Source organism: Lepisma saccharinum, chromosome 16 (assembly GCF_977018435.1).
Source record: "Lepisma saccharinum chromosome 16, izLepSacc3.1, whole genome shotgun sequence".
Taxonomy (NCBI): Eukaryota; Metazoa; Arthropoda; class Insecta; order Zygentoma; family Lepismatidae; genus Lepisma; species Lepisma saccharinum.
This window is the reverse complement of record NC_139244.1, coordinates 44,791,708-44,804,706: the sequence shown is the minus strand read 5'-3', so window position 1 is coordinate 44,804,706 and position 12,999 is coordinate 44,791,708. Positions and strand designations below refer to the sequence as shown.

General features: G+C 38.2%; 1 protein-coding gene across 1 annotated transcript in view; it reads right to left on the bottom strand.

Annotated features, from left to right (window-relative positions):
* The window catches only part of LOC146000049 (synaptotagmin-15-like), a 319,549-nt gene that overhangs the window by 18,665 nt on the left and 287,885 nt on the right, over window positions 1-12,999 (bottom strand). The window contains exon 9 of the mRNA XM_083137374.1: window positions 8,879-9,083. Within this exon, the coding sequence (XP_082993500.1) occupies window positions 8,879-9,083 (205 nt within the window). The remainder of the gene's footprint in view (window positions 1-8,878; window positions 9,084-12,999) is intronic.

Genomic DNA, 12,999 nt, shown 5'->3' with positions numbered 1-12,999 from the left:
AATAATTATTAAAAATTACGTTCATTTTTTTAGTGGTGTAATCGCAGGTAAAATCAAAGATCTTACATGGAAGATTTTAATTTGCTCTGAACTCAGCCAAAAGGCATTTCGCACCGATCTAATATATTCTCCAATACATTTCAAAATGTTATTGAATGTTTCATGTCGATAATTTGACCAATGCATCCATTCTTGACGCTCAGACGATATTTTCTGCAACTACCTCTTCTCTCCAGTTCCTTCTCCTTCTTCTCTCCCCTCTTTCTGTTCTGCGTTTATCTGATATCACCTTCCCTACTTTTCTCCATCCCACTCTTCTCCACTCTTATCTCCTTTCCTGTCTTAGATTTCCGACTCCACTGCACTATTCTCTCATTTTTCGTTCTTCTCTTTCTCTCTCCTTTACTCTACTCTCCACTTCCCTCTTCTCGTCTCCTCCTCTCCTCTCCTCTCGTTTTCCTCCTCTTTTCTCTGCTTTGTTTCTTTTTATCATCTCTCCTCCAATCTTTTTCCATTCTCCTCACTACATCTCCTCTCCTCGTCTATCCTATCTTTCTTCTCTCCTCTACTTTTCCTCTTCTCCTTTCTCTTTCTCTTTCTCCTCTCCTTTGTAACCTTTCGTTTCCTCTCACCTCATTTCCTTACTGTAGACTCATCAGCGATGAAATACTAGAAAACCTATTTCTTTCTTTCAGAAAGAATTTTGTCATTTGCGATATAATAGTGATATTTTTAATAATTTTATACAATAATACTTGTTTATATTTCTTTCGCGTATTTTATAAATATCTATTGTGTATGTGGCAACCCTGAAATTGAGCCTAACTCTGCACGCAACCCACCAACGGCTTGTGTAAATTGGGTTGTCTAGTTTAAAATGTCGTTGTCCTAAAACTTTTGAGAGACACTGTACAAAACAGCAATTTTAGGTGTTTTTTTTTCATTTTTCAATTAAGGCCTTCTAGATATAACTGAATATAGTTGCAAAAACTGTTAGAATTGAAATATTCTTGATCAGAAAACAATCATTTCCAAGTAGTGACATCTCTTAATATGTTAACTAACTCCTATGAATCCATCTGTACAAACGCACCTTATGACGCTTGTCTGGTTAAGGCAACTAACTAACCCGGTACGTTAATGTATAGTCAATGGAAGCGCGTGGTAAATATACCCTTGTTAGTGCCTGCCCCATGCAAGGGTCATAAACACCTTCCGACGCTGCGTTTCCGTTGGGCAAAATATGTTCCAAACACGTAAACCCTCAACAGAAAGGCAACGTCATGTTCCGCTAAACGCAGGAATCCGAGGAACGGTCAAAAATCACGAAGATTCCGTTCCAAACACTACTTTGCTTATTTATGCTGTCAACAGAAATGTTCCTGTAACAAATGACGACACCAAAAATACTTAATCACAATTAACCCTCTTAATACTAATTGGTCAAACAGGCATGCATAATTTAATATTCATTGTAATCTTCAAAAGAAACAAAAATAGGGGGAGGGGGGGGAGAGGGCAGTCAAAAAGGTGTATGTAACTTTAACCATTCAAGTAAAGTATCCTGGTTCTTATTCAAAAACACATGTCAGTGTATATTGCATTCTTTCAATGTGCTCGATTTAACTCTAACGAGACAAAAAAGATAAAGAAAAAAAAACTTCAATTTTAACCTCCTTTTATTTCAACAGTTTTAGACTATCTTGACTTCTTAATAACAACGTGAAATATTACTACATGACACTCAACCTCTCTTTTTAAGAGGGGAAATATTCTTTACAAAATGAGTACAAGGAACAAGTCCAATTAAAAAAAAATCTACGTTCCCGTAACTGTACTAATTAACAAAGGGCAAGCAATGCCGATAACAATCTACGGAGGTGTTCTTCAATAACAATGAATCCTTAACAACTACGTACAATCAAGCACATGTACCTTTCGTATACATGTATATATATATATATATATATATATTGTGCATGGCTTTGAGGCTACTGCTTAAGGTGTTCCCGGGGTATGACTTATTAAAGAGGGAAAGGGGGAAGAATTACAAAAAGGCACATTGTCATTTGACGAACGCAATTTGAACCGTTGCTTACTATCTTTCAACAGGGTCTACACAGCAATTCCTTGCGTAAAGAAAACAAAAATTTATTTTCTTTTGTCACAATCGATCATTCAGTCTCCAAAACGCATGAGAATAGACAGCTAATCGCTCTTTTTTTGGGATTGGACTGTTATACGAAAATATTGGGGTAGAAATGTCTAACGCTTCGTGTTGGGCGTACCTTGACTTGATATTATTATCAGTTCCAAAAAATATGCATAAATTAATAGAGTTCACTATCCGAAGCACTGTACCATTATACTCAGCACGTTAATTTATATCTAACAAAGTCAAAAAAGGGGGGGGGGGGTAATGTGTTGGAGAAGAAACTCCGAACAAACAGCTCGCTGAATAATCACAAGAAAGGAGGGTAATTGTACAGTTCAAAAAGGGCAAGTCGGTAACAGGATCGAAATCAACAAACGTCCACTATACCTTAATGCAATCCTTCTGATGGTCCTTATCACAATCGCAAGCACATGGTATGGATCACGTAAGTGCATTCGTGGGCCTCTTCACGAGTCTAGAAATCGTGGCTTCCAAAGTTGTATTCCCATCTCACCATTGCGATGCGTGGGCGAAGGAATTGCGTATAGGCAAGGCGATCCTGCTCCGCCGCTAGTCGACTGTATGTGGCTGTTTCGAAGACCGGATGCGAACTGTTTTAATGACGATCGGGCATCGTGCAAGAAAAGGGGAAGGGGGGGGGGGAGGAGAGTATAGTTTAGCTTATCTCCGACAGATGGCAACACCATCTAAACGTCGTAGCGCTATCGTATTTTGCGGTGGAGAGTTTATTTTCTCCGAAATAAACTGTATAAACGTACCAAAAGTACGAGTAATATTCCCAAATTGAATATATAATATTTGGAATGTTACAAACTCCCGGGCCCTGGGAAAAGAAAGAAAAATTGCCCGCAAAATAAAGTAACAAGGAAATAATGGCCTAAACGACCAAGTAGCTTCAAAGTCTTACAAGCCAAGAGTTGCACTTAAATTATGAAGATATGCATAAAACAAACACCCTAATATATATATATAGCTTATAAAACGACCATTTTCTCAGCTTTAACGCAAAAATACAGGTATGAGCAGAGAAATACAATTAAAATAGACACACACACCAACAATGTACAATCCCCCAAAATGAACCTGCAGGGAAAAAAATTCCTAAGCGTTTATATGGTAATTAGAACCAAAACATAATATAAATATCAAACTCAGAGTATAACACCCAGAATAGTTAGATTAATATTAATAGTGGCAAAAAGAAATCCATCAAGGTATAATAACATACCGGTTGAAAATGCCCACATAAATATCAACAAGGATGATATATCAAAGTCCACAAGACACATAAATAACCTTGAACTCCATATTGGCCATCCCGGATCCAATATTGCAAAGAGATCATACGCAGGCAAAAATTACCAATTTCATCACCTTTAGATCAAATAGCAAAACAGATACCAAAATTTTTTCAAACTGTGCGACGCCAGAACACAGAATCACTACCAGGCAAAGGCCTACACAAGAATTAAAGCGATGCGCAACACTACGAAATGTTCCGAGGCGTAGTACACACTCGTCGCCAGATGGCCACACTAGCAAGGATGCAACGGAATTCTTCCATGGCGTAATTGTAGTATAGAAGTAGCCTCATTACAGAGCGCATGCATTACAAATACTTGTGATTAACCAAAATACCCAAACTATAGACAATAATAATTTTACATAATATCACTCCATAAACATTGTATTAAAAAAATAGACACATTTATAAGGATAATACACTTAATAACAATAATGCATATAAAAATTACCATAATACCCTTATATCTAAGACACTTCTTATGTTGACAATTTAAAGAATTGAAAAAAAAAAAAATGTTGATACATAAGTAGGTCTAGGGGGCAGCAGAATTATGTAGGGTCTGACCCACCTGTGTATGTGCCGAAACCACAGGTGTCACAGTGTTCGAACGGCGACGACACGTGGAGAGGGAATGACCTCTCCGGCGGCAATAAGAACAATAAGAGCCAGCATCCCTATTTAGTGAAAAAAGGGGTTGGGGCGCACGCGCCCCAAGATTAAAGGACTGTCTCCAAGAAGCAGATTTATTCGTTTCGATAGAAAACACCTCCTTAGCATAGGCGAAAAGTTCTGCCAAAGATTGGGGGTGGCCGCGAAGCAAAAGACATCCCATTGAGATGTGGTTGAGATGGAGAAGAATGGTTTGTAATAAAGTTGGTTCATCCAAAACCAAAGCCAAAGCGGACGCCGAATTGACGACGTCCGTGACGAAGGGGTATAGATTTTCGTCTATTCGTTGGAGACGAGTCACGTGTTGGTTAACTAAGATGAGGTAGTGATGGTTCGGAACAAGACTGTTCCATATGTTCGACTTTAAATCCCCCCAAGGTATTGACTGAGACAACGCCTCCAACCACGTGGTCTCGAGGAAACCTGATGTACGGCGGATGGCATTATGTAAAATCCATTCAAGGGGAACAAGACCATTTCCAATAAGGCGCTGTAACGCAGCCATAAACAGAAAAAGCCGAGGAGGGTCCATACCGTCACATATTGGTAAGGCATCTATTGCCCTATTGAGGTTTTTCATCTTTATCGTCTCCAAGGGAGAATGGGACGTCACTAATGATGTCGGGGTCTGAGACGTACCCGAAGAAACAGGATGAACAGAAGGAAGGGGGGTTAAGGGTGGTGTGGATGTCCGAAATGGCATAGCCGTTGAAGAACGAACCGTTAAATCAGGACACCTATAAAGTGGCGGATTAGGCCACGAAAAAGGGGGGGGGGGGTGAGGAGCTGAAGGCACAGAAGAAGTAGCGCCTGAAAGAAAAGAAGCAACAGGAAATGACAATGTGGTTTGGCAACCAGCGTCAAAAACCTTTATTTCATCTGGAGGTGCCATCATAGGAAAAATCGTATCCAAAAATAAACGCCGCAGGAATTTACCAAAGAAATCGTCACAAGATGGAAAGGAAATAAAAAAAACAAAAATTTAACTAGGGAAAAAAATTTTGGAAGGGGGTTGTGTAAATATTTCTTCTTTCTGCAAGGTTACTTGACAAAGGTAAAGTAAATCACTAAACCTGCTCTGGTACCAAAACTTTATGACGCTTGTCTGGTTAAGGCAACTAACTAACCCGGTACGTTAATGTATAGTCAATGGAAGCGTGTGGTAAATATACCCTTGTTAGTGCCTGCCCCATGCAACGGTCATAAACACCTTCCGACGCTGCGTTTCCGTTGGGCAAAATATGTTCCAAACACGTAAACCCTCAACAGAAAGGCAACGTCATGTTCCGCTCAACGCAGGAATCCGAGGAACGGTCAAAAATCACGAAGATTCCGTTCCAAACACTACTTTGCTTATTTATGCTGTCAACAGAAATGTTCCTGTAACAAATGACGACACCAAAAATACTTAATCACAATTAACCCTCTTAATACTAATTGGTCAAACAGGCATGCATAATTTAATATTCATTGTAATCTTCAAAAGAAACAAAAATAGGGGGAGGGGGGGGGGAGAGAGCAGTCAAAAAGGTGTATGTAACTTTAACCATTCAAGTAAAGTATCCTGGTTCTTATTCAAAAACACATCTCAGTGTATATTGCATTCTTTCAATGTGCTCGATTTAACTCTAACGAGACAAAAAAGATAAAGAAAAAAAACTTCAATTTTAACCTCCTTTTATTTCAACAGTTTTAGACTATCTTGACTTCTTAATAACAACGTGAAATATTACTACATGACACTCAACCTCTCTTTTTAAGAGGGGAAATATTCTTTACAAAATGAGTACAAGGAACAAGTCCAATTAAAAAAAAATCTACGTTCCCGTAACTGTACTAATTAACAAAGGGCAAGCAATGCCGATAACAATCTACGGAGGTGTTCTTCAATAACAATGAATCCTTAACAACTACGTACAATCAAGCACATGTACCTTTCGTATACATGTATATATATATATATATATATATATTGTGCATGGCTTTGAGGCTACTGCTTAAGGTGTTCCCGGGGTATGACTTATTAAAGAGGGAAAGGGGGAAGAATTACAAAAAGGCACATTGTCATTTGACGAACGCAATTTGAACCGTTGCTTACTATCTTTCAACAGGGTCTACACAGCAATTCCTTGCGTAAAGAAAACAAAAATTTATTTTCTTTTGTCACAATCGATCATTCAGTCTCCAAAACGCATGAGAATAGACAGCTAATCGCTCTTTTTTTGGGATTGGACTGTTATACGAAAATATTGGGGTAGAAATGTCTAACGCTTCGTGTTGGGCGTACCTTGACTTGATATTATTATCAGTTCCAAAAAATATGCATAAATTAATAGAGTTCACTATCCGAAGCACTGTACCATTATACTCAGCACGTTAATTTATATCTAACAAAGTCAAAAAGGGGGGGGGGGTAATGTGTTGGAGAAGAAACTCCGAACAAACAGCTCGCTGAATAATCACAAGAAAGGAGGGTAATTGTACAGTTCAAAAAGGGCAAGTCGGTAACAGGATCGAAATCAACAAACGTCCACTATACCTTAATGCAATCCTTCTGATGGTCCTTATCACAATCGCAAGCACATGGTATGGATCACGTAAGTGCATTCGTGGGCCTCTTCACGAGTCTAGAAATCGTGGCTTCCAAAGTTGTATTCCCATCTCACCATTGCGATGCGTGGGCGAAGGAATTGCGTATAGGCAAGGCGATCCTGCTCCGCTGCTAGTCGACTGTATGTGGCTGTTTCGAAGACCGGATGCGAACTGTTTTAATGACGATCGGGCATCGTGCAAGAAAAAAAGGGAAGGGGGGGGGGGGAGGAGAGTATAGTTTAGCTTATCTCCGACAGATGGCAACACCATCTAAACGTCGTAGCGCTATCGTATTTTGCGGTGGAGAGTTTATTTTCTTCGAAATAAACTGTATAAACGTACCAAAAGTACGAGTAATATTCCCAAATTGAATATATAATATTTGGAATGTTACAACCTTTATGCGTGCTAGCAAGTATTTCGTTCGGAAATACTTGGTAAACTGTTGGTTTCTTTATTAAAAATTGAACTAAGGAAATGTGTGTATGTGCATCCTTTATCCACTGACTTAACAGTGGCGGCGATTAGGGAGGGCGTGTGGGGCAGTTCCCATACTTTTTGCCCCGCACTATGTCTTCCTAATGCTCAGCCTTGTCTACCAAGAGGAGTAAACTGCCTTGCCCCCCCCTTCTCTTTGAAGAAAATTATTATATTAATACTGAAAAACAACCTTAAAAATGAATTTCATGGTGTGTAAGTGAAAAACTAAATATGCTGACCAAGGCAGTAATTTATTTTATTAAAAACATAAACTAAACGTAACGTTTCAACCTTCTAGCAAGGTCTTCTTCAGACTCTGTATCAAGTACAAAAGTAACAAGATACAAAAACAGGGCCTTATATATACACAAACATTACTCCCTCCAGACTACTTAGAAAGTTGTTAGGAACTTTCTAGAAGGTGACTTTCACTTTCACCAACTTTACTTTCACCTCAAAGGCTAAACTCAATTACTTCCATATAGAATGTGGTTGGACTTTTAATCTCATGATCTTTTCCCTTCATTTTTCTTCCTTCTCCTCTCCTCTTTCTCTCTTGTCCTTTCCACTTTTTCTAACATCTTCTTCCATTCTTTGTTTAACTTCAGTCCCCCATTCCAGTTCATTATGTCTTCTTCACCTTTCTTCTCTATTTCCTTGGCTTCCTTCCATTTTCTCACTAGCATTCTCTTCTCCCTCGTTACGTTTAGTTTATGTTTTTAATAAAATAAATTACTGCCTTGGTCAGCATATTTAGTTTTTCATAATCATGGAAACAAGGCTTAATGGTGTTATGGTGTGTAAATGTATATTTTGCATCAAAATAACAATACATTAACTACAATTTGAAGAAATTATGTCCGCCGTGTATCTGTAGGTCATCTAAATCAGGAGCATTCTTCATCCAGTTTTTGTGATCAATTGTTTTATTGTAAAATTAATACCAAATGTTTATTAAACCAATAAGAGGAGTTTCAACCCGTTGAAGCCTGTCCTTAAATACGGCCATGTAATATTAACTAACTTTTATTGCTACTAAAAGCAAAAATAAATAAAACGGTCTCACTGTAGAACATGGTCTGCTTTTTTTCCTTTAAATAGACGAACAAAATTTATATCCCCTGAAAGTACGTACCTTCTACTTCCATTTTCCGGTGTTCCTTTTACGATTACTATTATATTTTTGCACGTAAAAAATGTTTTTCCTGCTGCTAAAAGGAATGCATTTCTCCATTCGTTCGTGTCCATATTGTTTACGCACAGTTTCTTTCATTATTTCTTCGAGGAATGCCTACAAGGTTAGGTTAGGCCTGTTAGGTTAGGTTTCATTAGCATAAATATAATGACTAATTATTATTTAGGCTAAGTGAACTAAACCTAGCTACCTAACAACATAGGCATTTTTTGCTTTCACTAGATTTGTGCAGGAATATGCCTTTTCCTTCGTTGCTACGATTTCAATACCGCCCAACCTGGACACGTTTTTCTGTTGTTGTTTTTTTTAAAGAAAAAAAATTTCCGCACCTTAAAACTTACTTTTCCCGATTACTAACTACAAAACGTTACCAAAAAATTATGAACCACGTTCCTCCTAAGCAGCCCATATTCTGCAGTCTTACCAATAAAACATATTGAAATATTATCGAGTTCCCTACCTCTTCCGTATCCGCTCACGGAGTTCCATACTTGGAAGCAGACGCTAGTGACATCTATTTTGGAAGGTGAAATCCTGAAGTTGAAGCACTCTGAGAAGTTAGGGTCGTCACAGCCACGAACTGTTGACGTCCTCTTGACCTTCACGTTGCGGTAGTGCTGGTTCAAGCTCACACGAACATACGTGTCATGACGTTCTTCCTTGAACTGTAAAACGTTCCAAATAAATACCAATTGGTAAACAGTTAAATGGAAGATTTGATACAGAACAAAGTCAGAAGTGACAGTAAAAGGCTGAAATATAATATATGAACCCGTGCCGTACGAGAAACTTACTTACAGGCCTACATTTTTTTATCTTCAAGAAGAAACCATTTTGTTATTGAATCACAGCTTCCTTTGTTGATTATATATGTGCAGTTATTTATTAATTATAATAATTAAAAATACCATCATTAATAAAAAATAATTACAAGCATGAGTGCCACACACATATTTTACCATTCCTTAAACCCACAAAAAACGTAATATTTTTATTAATGCTTTCTTGTTTGGAGAGGTGTACTTGTTCATTAATTACAATAATTACAAAAATTACCATCATTACCAAGCAATTAAACACTGTCACGTGCATGTTTGTCTCGAATGACAAACATTCAAAGATGGCGCCTGATAGGCCCATCAAGTGCATTTTGCCTCCTATTTAAAAATTAATTTATTTTTATGCGAACAAAAGTAATATAGAAATTGGAAATACACCAAGGAACAATATAATTTATTTTATTTTTTTCTATAAAAAAATTCACTCCCCCTTCCCTCAGGTAACCTAGGGTCCCTACATGATTTTCCTGCAGTCCTTGATCTTGTTTGGCGCAATGTTGCTAGTAGCTACCTGCGCTCCCCCTAGACATGTTGACCCAGTTATCGCGTGCAGTGCAGTCTGTTGTTTCGAAGTGTTAGTTCAGGATAGCGTATGACACAGCAATTTCGGACTGAGTTTTACCGTGAAGGTGTACTGCTTCAGATTGGTTTCACGTTGGGAATACAGTTAGTGTGTTAGTGTTGTGGACAAAGTGTTTCTGCTATCCTGTTTAGGGTAAATTTCTTATATCGGACAAACGGCTGAAATTTGCTACTTCATTTAATTTGAATATTCGTACTTACGTATTCTGCATTGAGAAACATTGTTGAAGGTGGCATTTCACTTATTTCACGGAAATAAGCTCTATTTGCGACATATCGAGTAAGTTTTCTTCGTTTCTTTTTGCCTTCGGTAACACACAAAATGGCGGTCACAGTTTCACTACCGTACACGGCATGAAGTGTTTCCACCCCACTGCACCCAAAAATACCTACGTAGCCCCACAAACCATTGACGCATAGCCCCACGAACCATTCATACATAGCCCCACGAACCATTTACGGTAAGATTAGGTTGGGTCACGTTTAGGTTACAATAGTTAAAAATTGGTTTAGAAAAAAATGCGTAGCCCCACACACCATTCTCGCATAGCCCCACGAACCATTGACACATAGCCCCACGAACTATTGACACACAGCCCCACAAACAATTTTCGGAAACGTACCTTCTTCAGTTACAAAAACACGTGTTTGGAAACACTGACCCGTGATTACGTCATCACACACAGGCAACATCCGGCTGGAAGGAAATGGATGCAACAGCTTTTGTGCATCGGTCACACATTTATATCGAAAAATAGATGATTTACCGGCAAAATTCAATGAACGATGCGAGGGAACACTTCCCCGAACTTCCACAACTATAAAGAAACTGCATTCGGTAAGTAATTTCTTCTGTAAATTTGAAGAAATCCGTTTGTCCGATATAAGAAATTTATCCTGTTTAATTCTTCAAAACGCATTAGAAATGCCTACCAAAACGTGTGGATTTTCTGTTGCTGAAGAATGTAAAGAAGTACACTTGTTGAACGTTCTCTAGGCCAAACCTCTTAGAAATTAGGTAAGTAAAAATATTATTAATTTAGTTCACGCTTAATATAAAATTAAGGACTAGTACTAACATTAATAATATACTGCTAACAATATGATAAAACAATTAGCATAATATGTAATAGCAATAAACAATGTTTTGACAGTAAGTAAGGTGTTATTTTATTGGTTCCCCTCCAATGGCCTAGTGGTAACGAATGCTGTCGTCTTGTAATCAAGGGGTTCCAAATTCGATCACCGGAGGTAGCACAGTGTTTGGGATACCACTTTAAACTTAAGTTGAGTACAGACGACTCTCTGTACACTCGCGAGTACACACGAAGTAATGTGACGTCATGTCGTCGTTGCTGACGTAACTTAAACCCTCGACAAAGTGAAATATTTTGAATGGCTTATGAAGATTATGTTGTTTATGAATGTTTTCCGTTTTAGCTCGCGGAGATGTGCTATCGTGAAATAGTGTAAAGTTGGTATGTTAGCTTAGCGTGTTGCCTTACCATGAAGCAGATCAGCCCGAAGACTTCGCTCAAGTGAATATAGCACCCAAGACAACATTCCATAACATCAGATATAATTTTACGTCGTTAGGTTAGGATTGCTAGATTTGGGACTGATGGTTATTTTCGACGTGCTCTTTCGCTATTTGAGTGTGCATACAAACGGTTTTTTGCTAATAAAAAGCGGCGAAAGTACCGAAAAGACAGGTTTTCACTTACGGAAACCATACTTTGCGATCAAATATATCCTTTATTTGTGTTTTCCGCGGGCTGGAGCCCATTTTATACATATTACGTAAAGCATCGAAATCTGTCGAGTGAGGGAAATCAACAATTCTCTAGGGGATACCAAGTGACTGATTCTAATGAATACAGTGACGAAAATATTGCAATTCGTCTAGGTCGAACCATGGTAGAATTTCAGATACCAGCAAACGCATTATGGCAATGATGCATGTGACAGGTGAAGACTGAAATTATAGGAAAAAGGTTTAACAGGCGTGTGATCCTAATTCACTATTTCAATTGACTTGGTGTTCTAAGTCCACTGTATGAACAGTAAGGCTAATCGTGACTGGACCTACAGTTTAAAGTGGGATCCGAACCGCAATGTGCCTCCACCGGGTATCGAACCCGGGACCCATTCTCTTATTAAAACTTTACTTTTCTGTCATGCGAAAGAGCAGTGGAAAAAAGTTATTTTCTCAAATAACAAACTCTTCCCTGTAACTATGTACCTGGCAATAAGCATTTTCAAATATATGTAAGGGAATTCCGGCAGAGAAAGATGGGCTGCAAAATTGTTCAGGATAATAACAACGTACATTAATTTACATGAACAAGTCGAAAATTTATTCAATTTTACTGTTGTAAAAAAGTACGTCTTAAAATATTAAATGCCTTAGCTTGAAAGGTAAAGATGTAACACCTTTACGATTTTCCGGGTGAGATGCCACCTGGACGGGAGAAATGCCTCACCTTCCAATTACATTACATAAGAGAAGAAACTTATTATAAATGACAATGGTACTTCACTTAAAGACTTTTTCCATTCTTAGCTCTTCTTTCTTCCCTACCACACATGTTTCCACGTTTCCTCCGTATATTCGCGCAACCACTCCCTACAAAATAAGCAATTTCCATCTCTTAACTTTATATTTCTTTTGTTCTGTAATGATTTTCAAAGCGCTTGAAGCAATCATCATCTTCCTCATTTGGTGCGAAAGGGTGCTTGCACACCCCTTAATTTTCTTCCGCACTCCTTTTTCAAATTCTATTTTCAGCCGAAAATGATGTTAACTTTTTACAGAGAAGTAATTTTGGAATAACCAAAATATTATGTAGGGCTAATTCGGTTTATGCTCGAAGCCTTCTTAATAAATACGCCACTGATATTTAATTACGACAACCGATGTATTTTTATTAAAAACCAAAATCTATAAAAGCCGGACCCTGTGGGCGAGTGGTTAGCACATCGCGCTGCGACGCCAAGGGTCCCGGGTTCGAATTCCGCTCGGGCTTGGTTGTTTGTGAATGTCCATTCATCCATTTCATTACTCATCCCGATCTTCGCAAATTAGCCAAGAGAGACAAAACGCGAAGTAATATAAACTAAATCAATCAAAAATCTATAAAAACCACAACCATTTTTTTTT